Genomic DNA, 23,122 nt, shown 5'->3' on the forward strand with positions numbered 1-23,122 from the left:
ACATGTTCCTTATAAGATTTCAAGTTTTATTAACGTATTCCTTAATTCATATGATTGATGAGAACATTATAAAGTGATAGTATATGTGAACTCTCTAAAATTTATTAAATGGTGAAAAAAACAATCCAAATCTTAAACACATTTCAACAGAACTAAGAATCTCTAATAGATTTGGGGAGGGGGGAAAAAATCAGTAAAGACTATTCCTTCCCTTCTAGAATAAGGTTCAGCATAGAACACAGGGCTAAGGAAAGCCAGGGTTTCATTTCCTAAGAGAATGTAATGGACAGGACCACCCCTGTGCGGGCATCTTTTCAGTCAAGCCTCAGTTCCAAATGCGGGAAGAAGGCAGGTATGATTGCTCATGGAAACCGGATGCATTCTTTGCTTCCTTTATTATAAACAATTTTCTTGCCATTTGTCTATAAAACTCCATCAAGTGCTCACTTTTAAAATATTTGGATGCTAATGTGATCATGAGGAAAAGAATGAAATTTGAATGCTTATTACCGTCAAATAAATATTTCTGAATCCCCACGGAGCACACTTAACATATTGTTAAGTACCAGAAATATTTTTCCTAACTTGGCTCAAGTCACTAACCATGACTTTCCGTAGAGTACAAGTCGACAGAAACGATCCCATGGCTGGGTCCTTTCCCCTGTGCTCGGTCATCAGTGCTCCCTAACCTGGCAAGAATCACATCACAGCTGCCAATGGCCTGGGAGTCCTAAAGCAGCTGGCGGATACCCAGGTGAGGAGCTCAGGGCTCCTGCCCTGCTCATCTGCTGACATTCTTTTTCCAGACCTGCTAAAAGCATGGGTTCCCAGACCCTTTCTCACTTCTTGTTTCTCCCCATAGTGTATATTTTTCTTTTTGTTGACAACAATCTAATGTGCCTGGAAACTGCTTCGAGTGCCTATGTTCCACTTGGGATCATTTTAATGCTTTTGCAGATGGTCTGGAGCATTTTTTTTTCTCTCAAAATGAGCCACAAACTCTAAATCATTTTGCCATATTTCTTTACTGATATATAAATACATTTGAGGTGACTGTAGTCATTTTTCCACCAAACAACCGTGTTGTTAATTAATGACTGGGAAAGATTGCCAAGTCCATTTTTCCACGGCACGGTGATTGTCCCAATCATCCAGGAGACCCCTCTGAGTCTGGGTTCCCCAAAAAGACACCGAGAGAATGAATAACGTGGGTGAGTGTGTGTTACCTGAGGTAGTTCATTCGGGAGGCGATCCCAGGGGTTACAGTTAGGGAGGGAGGGAGGAAGGGAGGGAAGTATGACTGAGGAGAGAGGAGTGCCAGTAAAGGGAGTGGCACGGAACAATCACTGCTGGGGCTCAACCCCCCGGGAGCAGTCTGAGGAGACATCAATAATGTGCCTTAGAATTGTCCCCCCGAGAGCGGGGGAAACTGGACACTTGTTTCCTGACTCGTCTGTCACTGGTTGAAGGCTGTCCCTGGAGAGTTCACTGCCGGCACCGTCGCCAACACTTCTAGGCTGCTCTGCACCGGCGGAGTGAGGAGTAGGCTCCCACAGTGCTGGACACGGCGCTGGACACGGTGCCCGGGAAGAGAAGGTCAGCAACGCGAGACTTGAGGGGGAAGCTGCCATGGTGCGTGGAAATGCCCACCGCAGGAAAACTCAGAGGCAGGCCAAGAGCCTACCAACGGTAGCTGCCACAGAAACCAGCGACCCCATTCCTCGCTATGGTCAAGCCACTGCTCTGCTGATTCACCTTTTAAAAAGTCTCCTTGATCCCACTGTCATCAAATATGACTTACTTCACCCACCTTCCAGTCTTTCACGTCTTCCCACAACAGCCATCAATTCTCTCCCGCAACCACCTCCCACCCGAGGCTTTCTGCTGTCTGCAGGATGGATGAGGTTCACTGCTCCGCCCTGCCTGGCTGGCCCTGTTGGCCACCAGCTCCCGCCTTTCACAGCCTCCTCTCTTCCTCCAGCGCACAACGGGCCTTCTCACCTAGGAGCCTTTCCCATACAAAGTGGCCCACTCCTCCCCACCGTTTCTAGATCTACACCAGGAGCTACCAACCCCTAAAAAAAATATTTTCCTTGGCTGGAGCTTGCACTGCTCTCCTGCTCCTAGTGAACTATTCAAGTCCTGACAGCAAACAATGCCAGTTTTTAAAATTTGTTTAACCCTTTGTATGCCATAAGCGTCTATAGACGCAAGCGGTGGATTTTTTTAATTAAACTCAAAATATCGTGGGGATTGTTTCTGTTTTGGACGCGTGGCAGTTAACCGGTGAAAGACCATGTGAGGCAGGAAAAGCCTGACCGAACTCTAAGTATCCAAGAGGCAGAGACTGGGATCAATGTGTCTTTCCTAGGTTCTTCCAAATCTCAATATAGTGCCCACTCGCCAAAGGCCATCAGGAGCTTATCTTTAGTAAATGAAACGAGCTTTCTTTAGTTTGCTCCAGCAGGAGAGATAGGACATCAAAGGAGCTGGGGCGTCTCAAGAGAAAACTGAGAAAGCTTATTATAGAATCTGGGTTTCTTCTGGGTGATTCCACGGAGGGCTTAAGAAAGCAGAGACCACCTCTGGGTGAGAAGCTGCTAGGAAGCACAGGAAAATAAATGAATGTGTATCTCAGCAAACTGGATCTAGAAGGCAGAGGATGACAGCAAAGCTGGAGTCACGGTTGGCAAGGCAGCAGTGATCGCTCCCGTCAGTCATGAGGGGCAGTTTAATTACTTGTGAGGCTGTAGAGTGTCCTTGTCTCAGCGCGCCCTCAGACACACTCAGGAGAGGCCTTGTCTGCTCGCTGACATTCTGTGAGACGTATCTGTGTTCCATCGGGAACACCGCGGCCTAGCTGCCAGGGCCATTTTTCACTTTCTTCAGAGTTAATCAAAAGATACCGGAATGACTTAAATCATTGTTGACTTCATCTCATTTATTCTAAACCTAAATGATAATGTGAGTTTTAACTCATAATTTATAAGTCCACCTTCTTGGCAGGCACTGTCCCCACAGAAAGGAATAAGATGGGTTGGTCTTTGACCCGGGTCCATGAGCTCACAGTCCAGAAAGTAAGGGAAATGTCTAGACTAAAACAACACAAGTGTGAAAAGCGCCAAAATGTGTGTGTAAGGCACTGAGCTAGTGCAGGGCACAGGGCATTAAACTCCATCTGCAGGTGGGTGAGGCTTCCCAGACATGTCACCTGAGATGGATTTGGAAGGATGACCAGGAGTCGACCAGCTGGAAAATGAAAGGAGGTAGATGCCCTTCTGCAGCAGATAGGGCTTAAGTAAAGGTATGAAATGGCATAATGCGTCGGGAACAGAGCACAGTCAATGTTGCTCAAACAAACTTTATTTGACGCTAAAAATATTTTACAATGACATTTAATGATTTTTCACACCTAGACAATATACACGGAGTGGCCAGATTATTATGACCACCTGCCGTTTGTAGGCAAATTAGCCGTACACTGCATCATATGGGATATGGAAGCCGAAGGCCTGTTCGAACACCTTTGCTGTCTGCAGTTACCAAGATAAAACGTCTCCAATTCGCACAGGAACACAAGGATTGGACAGTCCGAGCATTGGAAAAAAGTCAAGTAGTCCGATGAATCACATTTCCAGTTGCATCATGCAGATGGCAGAATGAGAGGCATGAGTACAACCCTACAAGCTGATAGGGGCAGTGTTATGGTTTGGGGCATGTTTTCCTGGCATGATGTGGAACAACATCTGAATAGCACAACATACCTACGTATCAATGCTGATCAAGTTCATCCTATCATGTTGATGGCGTATCCCAATGGAGATGGCTTCTTCCAACAAGACAACGCGCCATGCCACGGTGCTCGTATTGTGCAGGAGTGGTTTCAAGAACATGAGGGAGACTTTACCTTGCCTAGGTGGCCCCTACATTCACCAGATCTCAATCCAATTGAGCATTTGTGGGACAAAGTTAAAAGAGCCATCAGGCAGCTGGTTCCACAACCATCAAATCTCACAGAACTGGACAGTGCTGTTCATTAGGCATGGTGTCAGATTCCTCGCATCACCTTTCAATATCTTGTGGAGTCAATGCCAAGAAGAATCGCCGAGGTATTGAAGGCAAAAGGTGGCCCAATGAAGTACTGATGGGATGGTCATAATAATCTGGCCACTCAGTGTAGATACTACATTTTGCAAGTGTGAAAAGACAGTGTTATGTAACTTGCTTATGATTTAAAAACCTATTAGGCATTGGAAGAAGAAGAAACATTAACACAAAAGGATTAGATAACAATATCCCCATTTGATGGTGAAAGCAAAAGAAAGAAGGACATATTGTTTCATCTTAAATACGTATATCTTTGTTGGCTAAAAGTCCTCCTTCCTTTCTTCTCCCTCACTTTCTGAATTCACACTCCCCAAGCAAAGTGAAATAAATCAGGACTCACTGCTGCTGTGTTGGACTTGAGAAGGAGTGGACCACACAGAGAAAGCAAAGGGGCACTTCCAAACTAGAGTAACGCAAAAGCGGTTTCGTCCTGTGAAGTAAACTGAGTGTTGAAGAGGAAGTAAATTATACCAAAAACTAAATACTCTCATTTATTAATCCCACCCTAGAAATGGAAACGGAATAGAAATGAAATGCAAGTCAATCCAAAATCACGTATTTCAGCGTCCTTCCCTTGAATATAAGGAACTGGAAAATAATTCAGAAACATTTTCCAATAAAATACAAAACCAAAGCCCAATATAGAAAAACAAAGCCAAACAACTTACTGGGTCTTGTTTCTGTTACACAAAGAAAACTTAAAAATTCAATGACTCTTGTATCAAATTGCAAGTATCTGTCATGTCTAGCCACACACATATACATATACATATACATATACATATCCTTACACATGTGTGCATGTAAAATTTCCATGCTATTCATATTCAAGATTATTCTAATCTTTACACCATTTACTTTGGAAATCCAATGTCTTAAAAGTTAATGCATACTTTTCTACATTCAAAAATTAATACATTATTACTATTTAAGGTCGATTCATTTTTTTCTAGTTTGAGAAAAATGATCCATATATTACTTGTAAATAAATAGTAATGGTAAGAAATGAGCTATTTGGACAATACAATTAGAGAGAAGCATAATCTTAAACTTCTGAACAGGAAAAAAGAAAAATTTAAGTGTCTTTATTTCATTAGAAAAATGATGACCAACTCACTAGAACAGGGAAAGAACACAAACCAACAAAAAGGATGGACAGACAATTCACAGAATAATGCAAATAAGTGTTCCAGAGATAGAGGAAAATGCTCAGTTTTTTATTAATTAAGGCAATATATGAGACAACATATCTTTCACTATTCAGACTGACCGAGGAGGGAACAGCACAATTGTTGGCAAAGATGTGGTAAGAGCCATTCCCTTTCCAGAAGCCGCTAGGAATTCAACTGTCATTTGAGAAGACAAGGCGGCAATCCCAAAAAATATTAAAGTTGTTCATTACCTGCCACCTAAGAATCCTAATTGATTTTATGCAACAGGAAAGATTGTGCAAGTGGACAGACAAGTTCAAAATTCATTGTAGAAAAAAATAGAACCTAATCCAATGTCCAAGAAACAGATTTGTCAAAATATGATATATTTATATCCTACAAACACACAATGGCATTTCATACAGCTACAAAAATAATAGCTTTTTATTTATATGCTCAGGTGGCAGATGTCTTCTCATTTTTTAAGTGGAAAAATCTAATTGCAGAAATGTGTGTATATAAAAAAGCAATACATAACTATTTGCATACACCAAACAGCTAAAAACATACACATGCTATTTTCTCATTTTATTTTTAGTTCAGGCAGGACTTATTTTGCTTTAAGAGTAATTTCTGGCAACAAGATGCAAAGAGAATGCAACTCCTCATTCCTAAAATCTCTCTAATATCTTTTGATTAAAATGTCTGCTAGTACCAAGGTTTGTATAAAAATGTTATAAGCCACAAACCATGTTCTAATGGCAGAAAAAACACATTTGAAAAAATGAAGATGCCATTTACGTTGTTTTGCTCAACTAATGAGAAATGCCTCAGCAAGGTTTGCAACTGCAAAAAGGCCTCATGAAAATAATGTAATTGCTACTGACAGGCCTGACAGATGTCACCTCATTCTGTCCAGCAATGCCATGAGCGTGGCCGGGCAGAGAAAAATTGGTGACAGGCCACACATGGTTTGGGAAACCATCAAAATGTGTTACCCATCTCCAGAGCAAGATGGGAGTGTACCGCACCTTGGTGGTGTTCAAATATGATCACAGTTCTTAGAACCTGTCAGTTACACATTCCAGAAAAGAGAGAGGCTTCAGGATCCCGAGGGCAGGTGGTCTGCCCCCAGTAAAGGCTGTGATTCTAAATCTTTTTCCTACACACTTGAGTGATTGTATATTCCCATCTGTATTAGTGGCTCCATGATAACCATGACTGAGTTGAGTTGAGGGATCAGACAATCTACAAATATTTACTGAGTGCCAGCAATATACTAGCGATAGTACTGGAGATACAGTGATGAACAAAAGGCATGTGCTTGCCCCTCTTTGGGAAGTGACCACCCCGAACAATGTTCTCTGACCTTTCTCTGTCACCTGTTTTACATCATGACCTACTAATGTATATGTGTGCCTACATACGACACTCGTAAGTCAAGGCCCCACTGTATCAGCGGTTCTCAACCTGTGGGTTGCGACCCCTTTGGGGGTCAAGCGACCCTTTCACAGGGGTCGCCTAAGACCATCGGAAAACACATATATAATTACATATTGTTTTTGTGATTAATCACTGTGCTTTAATTATGTTCAGTTTGTAACAATGAAAATACATCCCGCATATCAGATATTTACATTACGATTCATAACAGTAGCAAAATTACAGTTATGAAGTAGCAATGAAAATAATTTTATGGTTGGGGGTCACCACAACATGAGGAACTGTATTAAAGGGTAGCGGCATTAGGAAGGTTGAGAACCACTACTATGTATGTTTGTATACATACGCATAATAGTGACATACATGATTGCAAGTTTCACAATATTCTTACACTGTTTTCTAATCCAGCTGTATTTTTTAAATATATTTATGTTTTTGTTAGAATGTTACAGAGGGGTCTATGGTGATTTTTTTCTCTTAACATTTTGAGAGAGAGAAAAAAGGAGAGGGAGAGAGAGAAACATCAATGAGAGAGTGGAACATCGATCGGTTGTCTCCCAAGTGCCCCACCACCAGGGATCGAGGCCACAACCCAGGCATGTGCCCTGACCAGGAATCAAACCAGCAACCCTTTGATGCATGGACAACGCCCAACCAACCGACCCACACTGGTCAGGGCCAGTTGTGTTTTTTTGCATGCTGGTGTGACCACCGAAGTTAATTTTTGATACACTAATGGGTCACAATCCCCCACTGGAAACACGGTGTACCGTGCCTTGCCTCTTCTCTGCCTTCTGCTGTCTGAGCAGTACTGCGTTACAGACCTCAACTATTCCAACATGAACACCCAACCAAAGTATGAGGACAGTAAAACATTCTCCCCTGAAAACAATTAAATGAACAGTCTACTGTTTTTCTCATGCTAAGGTTTTCTATTAGATGATTCTTCTTCTGATGGAATGCAACCAAAATTAGTAAAACCTCGTGGAATTTTGATGATTCTCTTGTTTATTCTAGGAGGAAGAGAATGGCCAAACTTGGTGCCAAACTGCCTCCAAACCAGGATGCATCCAGCAATCCAGTCAACACCTTTCATTCCTGCTAGCCTGCGGCACCCTAATGTCAAACAGGAAACGCTGGCAGGGAGCAGTTCTACCACTTAGTTCAACTCTGCAGGACAACTCCCTCACAGAACAAAACAGTAAAGCTTCATGAATGCTGACCTCGTTTATTTGGAATTTGGCGTAAAAACTTTAAACAATTTTTACCCACAATTACCTTTGCCAGCCTAAAAAGAAAAAGATTGATGAGCAAATTAAGAGCCAAAAGACGACTGCAAGAAAAATGTTTACCTTATTTAAGAGAACAAACTCGTCTAGCATTATGGATCACAATCATACCAGCTTAATAAATTCTCATGACAACTCACTTTTACCTATTTGTTAAAGCAGGTCTGGAAGGACATTCATTTGGCAATATAGTCAAACTTGTTCAAAATGCTATTTGCACTTTAATGAACCTAAGTTTATTTTAAAATAGGCTGTGATTCACAATAGCATATTCAAAATTTTAATGAGTGCCTGAAGTTATCCTATGTAACGTTTACACTATTAAACACCTTATAAATACTGGTCTGACGAGCACAAAGCTCAGTTTTTTCCACGTAAAGCAGAATGTTCTAGTATTCTGACTCCAAGAGTTAGAAACAGTTTTACTTACTTTTACTCAAAATAAACGTGGGTTTTACAGAAGAAATACCATGCATTGCTTTATTTTTCTTAATTATGACCTCCATTAAACAATCCTGGAGTTGCCTATTTAAATGTCCGTTACATTGAGTCTTAATTTCTTAGTTCTTTGTGGCTCTAATGAAGATTCAACCTTCCCATAATTTCAAATACTCAAGAATTAAAAAAAAAATTTCTATAGCCTCTGAGTGAGAGTGTGTGTGTGTGTGTGTGTGTGTGTGTGTGTGTGTGTGTATATATATATATATATATATATATATATATATATATATATATATATATATATATATATATATAACAAGCTTTACCCCAAAATGTCCTGCTTACTAAATGAAAATGTTTCTATTCCAGTTTTCACCATATTCTATATGGTCCAAGGGGAATGGGGCGGGAGGAAAGAAAGGGGTGAGAAGGATGGTGAAGGAGAATGGAGGGTAGAGAGAGGAAGCAAACATTGGATAGTCTTTTACCCAAAATTCTATCCCGCACAGGCACAGAACAATGAGGTTGTGATCACTCTGAACTTATCCACGTTAACTGACTACAAAGGTGACAAACTTAAAATGAACCCGTAAAAGTGCAGTTCTTTGAAAACCAAGGTGGAAGTCATCCCCAAGTGGCTCCTGAAGGACTTCACCTATTTTTCAACAGCAGTCATCAGCCATTGCCTTTGAACACATGGTCTCCTTCCTTAATGACTATATTGCACTTCAATGTCAAATGGTGAGATTTTTGTTTCCCAAACTCAGCTTAACTGTAACCACCAGAGGAACTTGTTAATTACAGGGCTTCCCAGTTCCACCGCAGATCTACAGAACCTGAAGAACCTCAATTTTCTGACGGCAAATTCAGGCTGTTGGCTTTCTGCCTTTCTGCCAGGCAGCATCCTATCAGCACGTCAACCAAAGGAGCCATACAGCTGCTCAAACACCACTCTGATAAAGGATTGATGGCTTAAAAAACAAAGTTTGGACAAGTCTACTGGAAAGTCACTTCAAAAGCATAGGCCCAAATTCCAATAAGGTAAAACAGGGGGCAGACTGTGGTAACAGTAGCCATGAAAAATGTTTGTCTAGGCTCAAATATTCCACCAATAAGCATCATAAATCTAGAAAGTAAAACACAGCACAAACCCATGGCGGTGTGGCCTCTCCAGCCAGGCTGGGGATTATCTGTATACTCCAAGTCTTCACATCACCCTGGGATGGACAATTCAATAATCATCCAAAACATGGAACAAGTCCACAGATACATTCATATTCTTTGGTCTCTTGAATAGTAAGAGTTTGGAAAGAAAGGGCTTGAAAAATAAAGACCAACAACTCCATCCTCTACAACATTCAGAGGCAGACAGCCACATCAGATGAAAGAGCAAATAATTACCTTCTAAGTGCCTCCTGCCATGTTCATTTCCCTCTTATTCCATGCAAATTATATCTCTGAGTTGAAACATTTTAAAAATAATAGAGGAATATATATAACAGGGATGTCAGCCAAGAACGGACTCAGCAGCTGTGTGTTTAAATAATAAGAGCAACTCAAGTAAATTCTGAATGGTCAGTCCCTCTGAGGAAAACTCTTGACATTTTCTCTCTTCCTTGAGCTCAATCTCTTTCTTTTGGCACATTCTGTTCATCACACAGTATTTTGTGCATTCATAGCACTTCATAAATAATAAAAAAATATAATGTGGTCTTTAGACATAGGCCTGAGGAGATCAATTCTTAGAAACAATTCCAAAAGTTAACAGTAATCATGTGGAAAATGACGCTAAATGCCCTCCAATGTACTGCTAAAATAGTCTTATTTCCGAAGCAAAACATATCATCAAGATGTGGAAGATAGTTGGCCATTCTAAATGGGGTGTGTCAATACTAGAAACTAATCTAAAACATTAACCTAACCAATTCATCTCCATCTTATCTAAAATCTCCAAACCTGTCACCACATTTTGAATAAAAAATTTAATCAAGTCTCAGTTTCCAATGATAGTGAGGGGGGGAAGCAAGAGAATAAACCTTTCAAAATTGTCCGGAATTGCTTTAACATTCATGTTTCCTCGGGGGTTTACTTTAGGCACTGAGCAGATTACAGTTTTATTAGGATAGTAATAAAGCTCATTTCATTCGTTAAGTAAAAATACCTAACAGAAAGCCAGAATCCAGTTGATGTTCAAATCCCAAGTTGCTCAAGTGATACAGAAGGCCAGGGATTTTTAAGTGGCTGCAAACAACCAAATAAGTAGATAATAATGACAGTTTCTTCTTCTGCATAATGGAAATAAAACGTCTCAACACACTGAAGATGAACTAAGAATATATCCTGTAGTACTTGGCAAATTCAAGGTTTATGCAAAGTTATGGAATTATGCTGGGATATTCGCCCTGTCTTCTTATGACTATTTAACACATCAGCCTCCCATTTCTTGCCACCATGACCAACAATAAGAACGTAACAAGACCAGAGTTTCTGTAGAATTCCAGTCCACTGAAGTCCAGCTAACAACACTCATAACAACAACTGTAACATAGTTGGCATTCCTTGTGATGAGTAACTCTAATAAAATTCGTTTAAAAGAAGGCAACTGGACTAAAATAAGAAAGGAGACTGGGAAGTGCTGCAGCGTCTAGCACCAGTTAGCAACAAGAGTCATAGGGAGAAAGGGCAACAAATACAAAACTGAACAACAACAAAAACTAACCATAAAAATATATGCTGGCAGGTCACTTGAAAATACTATGTGATCTTGAAAGAAAACGAAGGGTGCCCAGACTTTCATTTCTGACCATCCATGAAGCAGAGGCCAGGCAAGGGAAATGCTCAGCCTAGAAGAGAAATCTAGGGAGATTTTTCACTCTCTAATAGGAGAAGAGGAGAAGAATGAGTGGAGAAGGAAAATCGAAGGTTTGTATCACATTAGAAGGGAAAAACATTCAATATTAAATCTGTGTGGTTCATAAACAAGACCTCTAGTTAAACAAGAAGACTATCATGTACATACATATTGAGAGTTTATATACTGAAAATACGTTATTACTGGTGGAGAGTTACTATGATTCATAGCCATCATATGAGCAGGCACCCTTGAAACGTAGGTTGCTATTAGTACCTTCTATTATAAGAAAATGCTTAAAAATATTTTTTTCTGTTGTTGGATAAAAGGCTGTACCTTATTTTTTACTTATGATAAACCTCCCAAACTACTGCTACCTGACAAATATTGGGGGATGAACATGATAAAGATAAAGGGTGATTTTCTCCCTGGCCAACTCGTAGTGATTCCAAGTTGCTATCAAACTACCAATTTCCCCGTCTCTCACAATTTACCTTTCTTGGATTTGGCTCCGATCTTCAGCTTTGACGGCCAAGCAATCTGTGTATTTGTTTCCTCCATGATCTGCAACAAAAATTAAGAGAAATACTGATTTAATTAAGAACCAGTGTTTACAGATAAGATTCTCTAATAAAGAAAGATCATTTTCGGGGGGGAAAAATGGACACATATGTAATACCCTTTGTAATACTTTAAGCAATTAAAAAAATAAATAAATAAATAAATAAATAAATAAAAAGAAAAAAAAGAAAGATCATTTTCAAGTCTTTAGGCTCATGCAGATACAACAAAATGATCTCATTTTAAAGCAATGCAAAAAAAAAAAACTGGGGGGGGGAAGAGATGCATTTTATAAGCTCTTTATCTATCAGAAATATTCAAGTATATTTTGTTACTCCCAGTGTTTCTCTCCATGATGCCCCAGGATGTTAACATAAAGACAACCATACCAAAAAGTACATGAACAAGCAATTAACCCAACTTGTTGCCAGAACGGTCAGAAGTGCTTGTGCTGAATAAAATTCCCCAAAACAATTGCCAATGGATTGCAACACATCAAACATAATCCTCGTAATACAAAACTATGTGGGTTAGGTCTTTCTAAATGAAGATTTTTTTGCTGGGGGGGGGGGGGGGATGGGTAGGGGGAGGGAAAGGGAATAAATAACTTGCTCTGAGCACATTGGTATTTCATTAAAACTGATGAAAAGCCTCTAAACATGATATCACAGTGTAAGGCTACATTCCCATCATCCTTTGCCTTGTCTGAAATGGCATATTTGCCACAGTTCTTTCTCACTTACTTGCAGCCAACACTGGCCAGGAGGCCCAGAGACCGCACAAGCGAGGGGAGTGAGACTGCCGCACAGAGGACAGAGGCAATAAGAAAAGGGTGAGTCACCAAATATGTGTATCTATTGATCTTCTCTGCTTTTATCACATGACTTAGACAAATGTTTACTTCCATACCATGAATATATGCTGCACCTAACTGTAGAGCAAACAACTAAGCAAACCCGCAAAAACAGCCGATTACATTAACCACTTAAATTAGAATAGGGTGCTTACTTTTTAATATGGATTTAGAGTTAACTAAACAAACTAATGGTGAAGACATAATGAAATACATTAACGGTCCAATTATTTAAAAGTGCCTCTTCGCTCTCCGTCTTGGTTACGACAGGGCAGAAGGCTAAATGGTTAACATGTTAACGTGCATCCTACTTCATGTAATCCCCTTTATCATAGCATAAAATGGCTTTCAGCAGCTGCTTCAGTTTGGCATTTTGTCTATCCACCCCAACGTTTTCTGTTCTTAAACGTGAGCCAGTATTTTTTAAATCGGGGAATTTCCCATACAAATTCAGATTTCTGGTTCTCTGTAAAACTTGGCAGATTTAGCACCTGCAGCCCACATCTCCACATGGCCACTCTTGGCCTGCATTGGTGGGGGGGGGGGGGGGGCGCGCAGATGCCCTCTCTGGTCAGGCCCAGAAGGCTCCAGCTGCCCTCCAGGCCCCACGGCATCTCTCCCACTGAGGTCAAGAGTCCTGGTCATCACCACGGTCAGGTTTGTATTATCACAACTGCCATTTCTCACGGTGTTTGCACTGCTGCCTTTCTTAGAGAAATATTTCTCTGCACTGGAGTCTCTATTAAAATCGAAAACCAAAGGGAAGTTACACTGTCTTCACAAGGTCACGGTGCTGGCCTGGCTCTGAAGGTAGGTATGCTCGCCACCCCAGCCCTACAGGACCCGGCCCCTACTTCTCTCATCTTATACTGTCCTTGTTAATATGTATAACTGTCTTCACCACTAAATTGCTAAGTTAACTCTAAATCTATATCTAAAAATAAAATAAATATCATCCTCCCCATCTCCCTCCACTCCAGCTACACGGGCCTCCCCAAGAACGTGCCCTGCAGGCAACGCCTTCGGGGTCTTTGCATTCACTCTGATGGCTCCCTGTCACCTCCCCCAACACACACACTCCTGCACCACCCCCCAACCAGAATTACTCTTCCAACTTCACTGCATTTATTTCTCTCCTAACCTTTGTCACAATCTGAAATTCTCCTAATTTTCTGGGTTTACTTTTTTATCGTTGTCTCTGCAAAATAAAAGTAAGCTCTCTACTCTGTACTCAACAAGCACAGGATCTGTTTGGGTAAATGAATCTTCGTAGCATACCCATGAAGTAGATTTTTTTATTCCTCACACAGCTTCCTAGCAGAGTGATGCTAATACCCCAGACTGCTTTGCAAAGACCACTGTTTCAACCACCATACTATACTGAACGCGGGCCCTTCCTCTTTTTAAAACATGGATATAAAAATTTGAAGATTTGCTTTAGGAGTTATGGATACCAACTGGTTATAGCATCCTACAAATATTTATAAAAAGCCTATTTAAACCCTTATCAGAGATAGCATTGGCAAATATATCCTCCCATGCCGTGGGCTTTCTTGTTGATTTGTTGATGGTTTCTTTTGCTGTGCAGAAGCTTTTTATTTTGATGTAGTCCCATTTGTTTATTTTCTTTTTCCCTTCCATTGCTCTAGGAGCTGTATCGGTGAAGATACTGCTTCAGCATATGTCTGAGATTTTGCTGCCTGTGGATTCCTCTAAGATTTTTATGGTTTCCCATCTTATGTTTAAGTCCTTTATCCATTTTGAGATTATTTTTGTGTATGGTGTAAGTTGGTGGTCTAGTTTCATTTTTTTTGCATGTATCTGTCCAATATTTTCCCAACACCATTTATCTCCAACATTTACAGGAAACTCATACAACTTAACAAAAGGAAGATAAACAACCCAATCAAAAAATGGGCAACAGACCTTAATAGATACTTTTTGAAAGAGGACATAAGGAAGGCCAAGAGGCATATGAAAACATGCTCAAAGTCACTAATCATCCAAGAGATGCAAGTCAAAATGACAATGAGGTACCATCTCACACTGTCAGAATGGCTATCATCAACAAATCAACAAATGACAAGTGCTGGTGAGGATGCAGAGAAAAAGGAACCCTCGTGCACTGATGGTGGGAATGCAGACTGGTGCAGCCACTATGGAAGACAATATGGAGTTTCCTCAAAAACCTAAAAATGGAATGCCCATTTGACCCTGTGATCCCACTTCTAGGACTATATTCCAAGAAACTAGAAACAACAATCAGAAAGGATATATGCACCCGTATGTTCATAGCAGCACAATTCACCATAGCTAAGATTTGGAAACAGCCTAAGTGCCCATCAGCAGATGAGTTGATTAGAAAACTGTGGTACATCTACACAATGGAATACTATGCTGCTGTAAAAACGAAGGGTCTCCTACCATTTGCAACAGCATGGATGGACCTGGAGAGCATTATGCTATGCAAAATCAGTCAGTCAGAGAAAGATAAATATCACATGATCTCACACATTTGTGGAATATAATGAACAACATAAACTGATGAACAAAAACAGATCCAGAGACAGAGAAGCATCTATCAGACCGTCAAACTCAGAGGGAAGGTAGGGGAGGACAGGGGTAAGGGGGAGAAATCAACCAAAGGACTTGTATGCATGCTTATAAGCATAACCATTGGACACAGACACCAGGGGGGTGAGGGCATGAGCGGGGGTGAGGGGAGGAGAGGGTTAGTAAGGGGGGAACAAGGACACATATATAATACCTTAATCAATAAAGGAAAAAAAAGACCAAAAAAAAAAAGAAAGAAAAAGACCATTAGATATATGTGTTGGAAGAAATGTGCATAAAGCATGTTTCTCATGTGATATAATAATTTTCACAAATTTACCAGAACTTATACATTAAAATGAAAGCTTTTTTTCATTAAATGTGCACCACTCAGAAGAAAAAAAAAAGCCTATTTATTTAGGTGCCACAAGAGCCTGGACCCACAGCTACAAATGAGACACAATTCCTGGTTCCCACAAGCTTACACTCAAGTCAGGGACACAGACAAACAAAAAATGCAATTGCCTGACAATGGGCTAGAACAGCTCACAGCCCCTGCCTTGAAAGGTCAGGTCGGGGGGTGGTTGTATAAAGGGTTCCCCAAAATATAATTTGTAAAATTACTCAAGTCCTGAAAGTCAAGTACAGGCAAATTTATGAATGAGTACATTAGTCCCCAAATGAGGACAGGAAGACCAAATGAGGAAGGCCTTCTAATTGGTCACATTTTATCACCTGTTAGTTCCAGCTACTATAGATACATGTATTTTCAAAGTGACTAAAATTAGACTCAGAATTTCCCTGTTAGTTAAAAGACCTAAAGAGGGAAAATTTAAAAATGAGATCATACCAGAACTATTGGTAGGGGAGCAGTAAGAAAATTATATACTTTTCTTTTTCTGAATTAAGTAATTTGACCATTTAATCCAGTAATTTATGCTAGGTGTCATCATTATTCCTATATAATAAAACCCTAATATGCAAATCAACCAAACAGCAGAACAACCGGTCTCTATGACACACACTGTCGACTAGGGGGCAGACATTCAATGCAGGAGCTGCCCCTTGGTGGTCAGTGCACTCCCACAGGGGGAGCGCCCCTCAGCCAGAAGCTGGGTTCATGGCTGGAAAGTGCAGTGGTGGTGGCGGGAGCCCCTCCTGCCTCTGCGGTAGCACTAAGGGCCCCTTGGGGGATGTCCGACTGCCATGGGGAGCGGGCCTAAGCCAGCAGTCTGACATCCCCCGAGGGGTCCCAGACTGCGAGATGGTGCAGGTCAGGCTGAGGGCATCCTCCTCCCGCAGTGCACAAATGTCATGCACAGGGCCTCTAGTAACACTATAACAGAGCAGCACCCCTGGCACTATATGCTTGGAAGACACAACTTTCTGAAATCTTAATCATGTGCAGAACCTCTGAGCAATCACCTGCACATGACCTCTTTTTATTAAACACCACTAGATACTCCATGAGGGGGAAGACTGCACCAGTGACTATATCGTAATAGCAGGTAATGGGCATCAAGTCAAAATGCCTACTCCATACACTCCAGTAAGCCTCACACTGGTCTAAGTCTACTGCGCATGAGGTAGAGGCTCATGGAAAGACTCACTTTCAACCTACCCACAGCAGCACTCACTGACTGTTAGTGGAAGAGAGGCTACCCCAAGCTCAAGACCCCTAATTCTAAAACAAGAGTTCAATCTTTTATTCCACATGATGTCCAAAGTCCTGTGAGCTGCAGTAAATGTCAGACCTTTTACAGAACACAAATGACTTGTTATTGGAACCTGTAGCTGACCTGTCCTATATAACTAGGAAAGAGCAACTCCAATAAATACCATTTGTGGCTGCCAACGCCGACCACACAGGTCACTCGCGAGGCTCCTTGCTGGTCCCTACGCATGATTGTTCATTGTTGTGTGCAATCTAGCAGTTACAGGCAGGTGGTTCCAGAGGCAAGTACCTGGCCGCTTCCTGGCTATCACGTTGGGCAAGTACCTTTGGTCAACCTCACTTTTCTCCTCTGTACAATTAGCTGTAGAGGTGCTGTGAGGTTTTAAAAGAAAGCATGTGGAAAACCCAGGCACAGGGTATGGCACACAGTGACTGCTGGGTAATATGAGGCCTGTTTTAAGGACAGGTTGATGCCTTTGGGGCAGGCACTGTTCTGGACACTAGGAACAGCAAAATAGACAGGGTTTCCCTCAGGGAGCACATGGTCAGACAAGGGCAAAGACAAGTTAACCCACCACTATGAACTGTGTGTGTCCCAAGTTTCAGAACAGGGCAGGGCAAGGTGGGGGTGTATAGAGGGGATCCCAACCCAGTCGTGGGGAGTCAAGAAAAGTTAGCTCACGGAAGTGACTATTAATGCTGTGACCTAGAGGAGAAGGAAAAGTGGGCTACCTAGGGAAGAGGTGAAGAAAGTGTCCCAGGCAGAAGAGGGGGAGTGTAGGAAAATCTAGGAGGAAGGCAGGCAGGTACTAGACAGTAGCTGAGGCGTTTCAAGGCTCACCTTACCCATCCAGGATGGGGAATGTGTCTTGTCTTCACCACCCTCCTATGAGTCTGCACATTGACTTGCTCCATATAGACTGAAGACATGACACAAACCGAAGCCATCTGGTACCTGTGCTTGCCTCTCACTTGCTACAAAAAAGCCCTGAGAACCAGAGAAGTAACTACAAATCGGAAGGGGCCCTACTTACTTCAGAGTCAAAATTCCCCCTTGGAAGTTATCAGTGAAGCTTTCAAACCATCATCCACAATGACTCCGAGTCCGTTCCTCTGGCGTAGACACTGTTGTCCGTTCCTCTGGCGTAGACACTGTATGCTATCCGTATGCTATCAGTACCCGCCCGCGATGGGAGTGGTAGGGTGTGAGGCTGTCCGGAGAGCAGGAGGAGGAGGCACAGTTCTCTGCTGGGATGTGGGTGCAGGCTGGCCCAGGTGGCTCAGTCTGAAGCTGGGTTGCTCGAGCAGGGGGTGGAGGCATGTCTCCTGGTAGAAGTTGGAGAAGGGGGGATAGGAGGGTGCAGAGGCAGAAACGGCACTAAGCAAGTCAGAAAGCTATGCTTAAAAAGATGTCCTCGTGGTCATCAAGACAAATAGGAGAATCAAGAGAGACAGGGGAACTGAAAAAGGTGAGGTCACAGAGCTGTGGCTGAAATCAAAGAAGCCGTCAAACCTCTGAGAGGAAAATGACTATCTTATGTCTCAGGGGGCGGAAAAAAATCCTAAAGTTCCAGCTAGTTTGTTTTTTTAAACTTCTTATGGCCTCCATTTCCACCTTCACAAAACCCAAGTTCCAAGCACCACTGAACATTAAATCCCACCTTAAAATACTTTAGAGACTTTTGTTTTAAATCATAATTCTGGATGCTGTACATTAATAAGGCAGCTAAGGAACAAAGGTCAGAGATAAACCTGGGATTTCTCCGAGGGGCAAGAAAGACCTAGGACGCTTACAGGCGAGTTCCATATATTTTTTAAAATATGCCCAGGGCTTCCAGACAACCCCAACCTAAGCGCTTACTTCCCGTTCCAAAGAGGCGACGTTGAGTTGGACAAGAGCTTGGATGTGGACACCAGTGCTACAAGCCACTGCGCAGACTGAGCTGTGGAGGTAGCACGTTCCTAGTGTGTCTGAGGCTCAGCGCTTTGAGGAAGGAGACAGCAGGGACGAACTGTAACGGCAGCTACTGGCAGCCTCCTACCATCTTCACAAAACCCAGGCGGGTTCAATAGAAAGCCAAGAGAATTAAGGTGACTTTTTTTTTTAATCATGAAAATGGGGACACTGAAACAAGTTAATTTTATGGATCCTATTCTGGATGAAAACACTGACACCTCTCAGGAGGAGATCATACATTTTCCACAATCCAAATAACTCTTGCAAAACCTCACGAGGAAATCGCTTCCCAGGAACCCATGATACACCCTAATTCTCAAGCAAGTCAGGATAGCGTCCAAAGCGTTCGGTTTGCATTCAAAGAATAATTCAATTAGGTGGCCCACCCTGACCAACCCTTTCCAAAATAAGATGTTGATGCACCCCTGTTGTATGAAATATGAACTGAAAGTTGGGAAACATGCTTAAAATGACTAGTGCTGCCTCGCGGCACTAAACTATAAATACCACGATGTCAGTTAAGCTAAGGAATGCCTAGGAATGCAAAGCCATAAAACCTCTGAGAAGAAAATGACTACCTTCTGCCTCTGGGAAAAAAATCCTAAACTCAGTCCTAGCTGGTTGTTTTCTGGTTTTTATTTCCATTTAATTATTGTCCTGGTTTTCGCTTTCACAAAGTCAAACCTCAAAAAACAAATATCTGGTTTTGAATCCTTCTCAAAAACCATTCAATGACACCTTAAATATTTTAAAGACCTGTTCTAACTCTTAATTCTGGATGCTGTTATGGTAATGTCATTTCAAATAGGTCAGTTCCAACTTCTGGACATCTTCACTGTCAGAAGAATCTCTTCTCAATTCTACCGGTTTTTCTAGGTTTCTTTAGCTGCGCTCTTATAATATGTCACAAGGAGAGAGGAGGCTTTGGAGAAGTCCATCTAAAAATTTAACTATGAAAAGTAACTACTTGAAATTTTTGTTGTAAAACTTACTCTACCCATTACTTTCAGGGGATTAATAATTGAAATGTAAGTTAATTCTTATGCTAATCTCAGATCTGATGAATAGAAAATATAGTAGTAAAAGTATTTAGTCGAGGAATATCAATTTTGAAATATATGAAGCAATTAAAATTAAGACTGTTACATTAGAAAGAACATCTATTTTTACAGTTCATCTTTAAAGGTTACTTTTTCATCATAAAAAAATCTGATGAAGACAGTCTGCTATGGATATTTAATAGTTTGGAAGCTAGAGTTATCTTAACTTTCTAATTTATATTTGCATTTCATAAGCAGGGAGTGATGTTCTCTAAAGAGTAATGGCACTGGTTTTTTCATATTAAAAAGGTAGTTAATAACCATGGAATCCTATGCTCCTGTTTTGGTTTTAGTTTTAACTGTGAGGAGTGATGCAGGGGAGAGGTGGAAACAGAGGGCAATCTATATAAATAAAAGGCTAATATGCAAAGTGTCCCCACGGAGTTCAACCGGGAGACTGGGAGTTCTATCGCTCACTATGACGTGCACTGACCACCAGGGGGCAGCGCATAATGAAGGAAGGCCCCAATCTGTCCTGATCACCCGCCAGGCCTAGGGACCCTACCCGTGCATGAATTTCATGCACCGGGCCTCTAGTGTTTACATAAGCTGGAATTTGACATTTTTTTAACTGGAAGAAAGTTGTATTAGCTATTGAAAAAAGTTTCATCACAGATTTACAGGCAATTATTGAAATAATTTCTCTTTCCAAAATTAGGAGAAAATAAAATAAGTAAAATCGAATCAAATTCTACATGCAGTTTCATCCATAATAGAAAAGAATTCCATTTACAGTCTTCAATCCTCAAGTCATAGATTTTTTCCATCTCCAACAAATTCCAGATTAGCAGACCATGCAGAAAGAGAACATATCTACCAGTGTTCACTATACTACACATCTTGCAAGTCTGCAGCAATTTTAGGATAATCTTTTACAGATGAAGGAAACCTTTGCCAAACCAACAACATTCTACTAACGTGCTTATTTCACCAAATTCTTCAATCCAGACGTAAAGTTAAAAATCCACAGGTAAGTAATCAGCATCTCAGTTCAACCCAAGACATGTCTATTTATGCTGACTTTACTTGAAGCATTTATTCTTGGACCAGGAAAAGAACGCTGAGCACTCTAACTTGACATTTATACTCGAAACCATTGAAAATTCATCATTCAAAATGGCTACCAGCTGGGCGCCATCTGCAGCCTGCTTCTCCCAAAGTCCAACCCATTTGCGCTCTATTTTCCTTGTACCAACAGAGAAGTAAGGCTGTTTAAAGTTTCTTCTTGTACTAATGGGTTGTGAGTCAATAGCTCCTTTCACCTTGAAGGGAGCTAAATGAGAAAAGAGCCAACCAGAAAACACTGGAAAGTGGCGTTGGGAAAGTAGAGAACTTCTCTCATGGGAGGGTGTCTAAAAGCTGAGGATGCTTATTTAGCTGAAACATTAAAGATATCTGCTGTATTTCATTTTAAATCTAAGAAATGCATCTCAATGATTCAGTTATTTATCATCTCCAGACTCCTCCTCACCTTTACCTTACACAGTTTTCATATCCATGTCCCATGTGCTCCTCACAATAATCTTATAAATCAGATATGTGACACCTATCTTACAGATGAGGAAATTAGGACTCAAAGGAGTGAAACAAGTGCATAGGTGTGTGTCAAAGTCCAGCTAGAATCTAAGTCACAGAACTCCCTAGAGAGGGTCATTTCTACCTCGTTGGCTTATGAAGGAAGTGGAAGGCACCCCAAACTCATGGTGAGGCCACTGTGAACGCTCAACTGCCCAGAAACTCGGCCATGAACACCGAAGTAAGTGAGCAAAGTGGCTGCCCTCGGCACGCTCTGATTAATGCCACAGTGACCCACAGTTGGCCCCAGAATGGTTCAATCCAGGGAGGTACCCCCATCCCCATGCACATATGGAGAACTGTGAGAAGCATTCTGGTTGTCACAGTGACACAAAAGGGGCCGCACTGGCACTCAGTAGCCAGGGCTACAGATGCTGAATTCCCAACAAAGGGCAGGACAAACTGTTTAAGACATCCTGGCTTTGCACAGTTCCAATATGCATGAATTACAGTTACCACAGCTTAGTTAACACCACCAATACCTCAACAACACAAGCGTGCATTCCAGTTACCAAAGTACATTAATTGTGAGCACCTATATCAAATACAAATTCTGCTACCAGCTCTTCAGTACACGAATCACTACACTTATCACAGATGCTCACCTTGATCTGTGACCAATCACACTGCTTTTTTCAAAGCCTGTTGGTGCAAACTCACTGCACATCTGTAATCAGTTCCTACACAGACAGCAAAGCAAGGAGTTGTGCTGACTTCTTGCCTCCCAGTGATAAAACCAAGGACATACTTCAAAAATGGATAAGTAAAAGTGGAAACGTGGCCAACAGAGATAAAAGTGCAGAAAAGAAACACACACAAAAATGACACGGCTGGAAGTGAAATTTGAATCGAATGTCAATGGGTATAAAATCAACAGCTGCCCATGGGAATGTTGACACTCTTGCTCTTTGAGACTCAGGATATGCAGCCAAGGGAATCTTAGTGAAGGCAAACTTATCGGCATCAATAACAAAAGCGGTTGTGAGTCCCAAAGGGACTGCTGCTGGCAAAAAAACAACTTCACATTAAAGAGATTCTGGGAGATATTTCACAACTTTGAAAGTACAAAGGATGAAATGTTGGAATCTGTTCCAGACTTATGATTATGACAATTCACTAAGGCAAGAGAAGATGGTCCCTCCTCATTGTGGCTTATACAATCCAAAAAACCAGCACTGTTCCAACTGTTCTTGACAAGGTCTTTAACAAAAATATGAAACACATCAATTCTCTATTTCTAATGTTTAAGCATAGTGCACCAAATACTAGTATTATTTTTTCATTTCCCTATATATTTATGATTGTAATAAGATAAATTGTCAATGTTCGGACCACAATTTTTAAAGTTTGCAGATCCATTTATTTTCCCATTGATTACTAAAAGCCCTTTGCACAGTTTCAGCTTGCACGGTCATTTCCATGGCCCCATGATGCCATTCCACTGAGAATCACTAGTAAGATTTTTAAACTGTTCCATACTACAGGCAGGCTTAGCTAATTTATCTCAAAGTTCAGAGAACTCCTACTGATCAAACAAAACCTAGTTCAAATGTGAAAACTCCTCCC

The 23,122-nt window shown here is 41.3% G+C and overlaps 1 protein-coding gene and 1 long non-coding RNA gene across 4 annotated transcripts in view; one reads left to right on the plus strand and one right to left on the minus strand.

Moving 5' to 3' along the window:
* The window catches only part of BICC1 (BicC family RNA binding protein 1), a 244,257-nt gene that overhangs the window by 94,240 nt on the left and 126,895 nt on the right, over positions 1 to 23,122 (minus strand). For all 3 annotated transcript variants that reach the window (XM_059662679.1, XM_059662678.1, XM_059662680.1), the window contains exon 3: positions 11,777 to 11,846. In XM_059662679.1, coding sequence (XP_059518662.1) covers positions 11,777 to 11,846 — 70 coding nt within the window. The remainder of the gene's footprint in view (positions 1 to 11,776; positions 11,847 to 23,122) is intronic.
* Positions 12,528 to 14,610, plus strand: LOC132214536 (uncharacterized). Its single transcript, XR_009448305.1, has 3 exons — positions 12,528 to 12,675; positions 13,410 to 13,506; positions 14,562 to 14,610. It is a non-coding gene; the product is annotated as an uncharacterized LOC132214536 (long non-coding RNA).

This window comes from Myotis daubentonii, chromosome 13 (genome assembly GCF_963259705.1).
Source record: "Myotis daubentonii chromosome 13, mMyoDau2.1, whole genome shotgun sequence".
Taxonomy (NCBI): Eukaryota; Metazoa; Chordata; class Mammalia; order Chiroptera; family Vespertilionidae; genus Myotis; species Myotis daubentonii.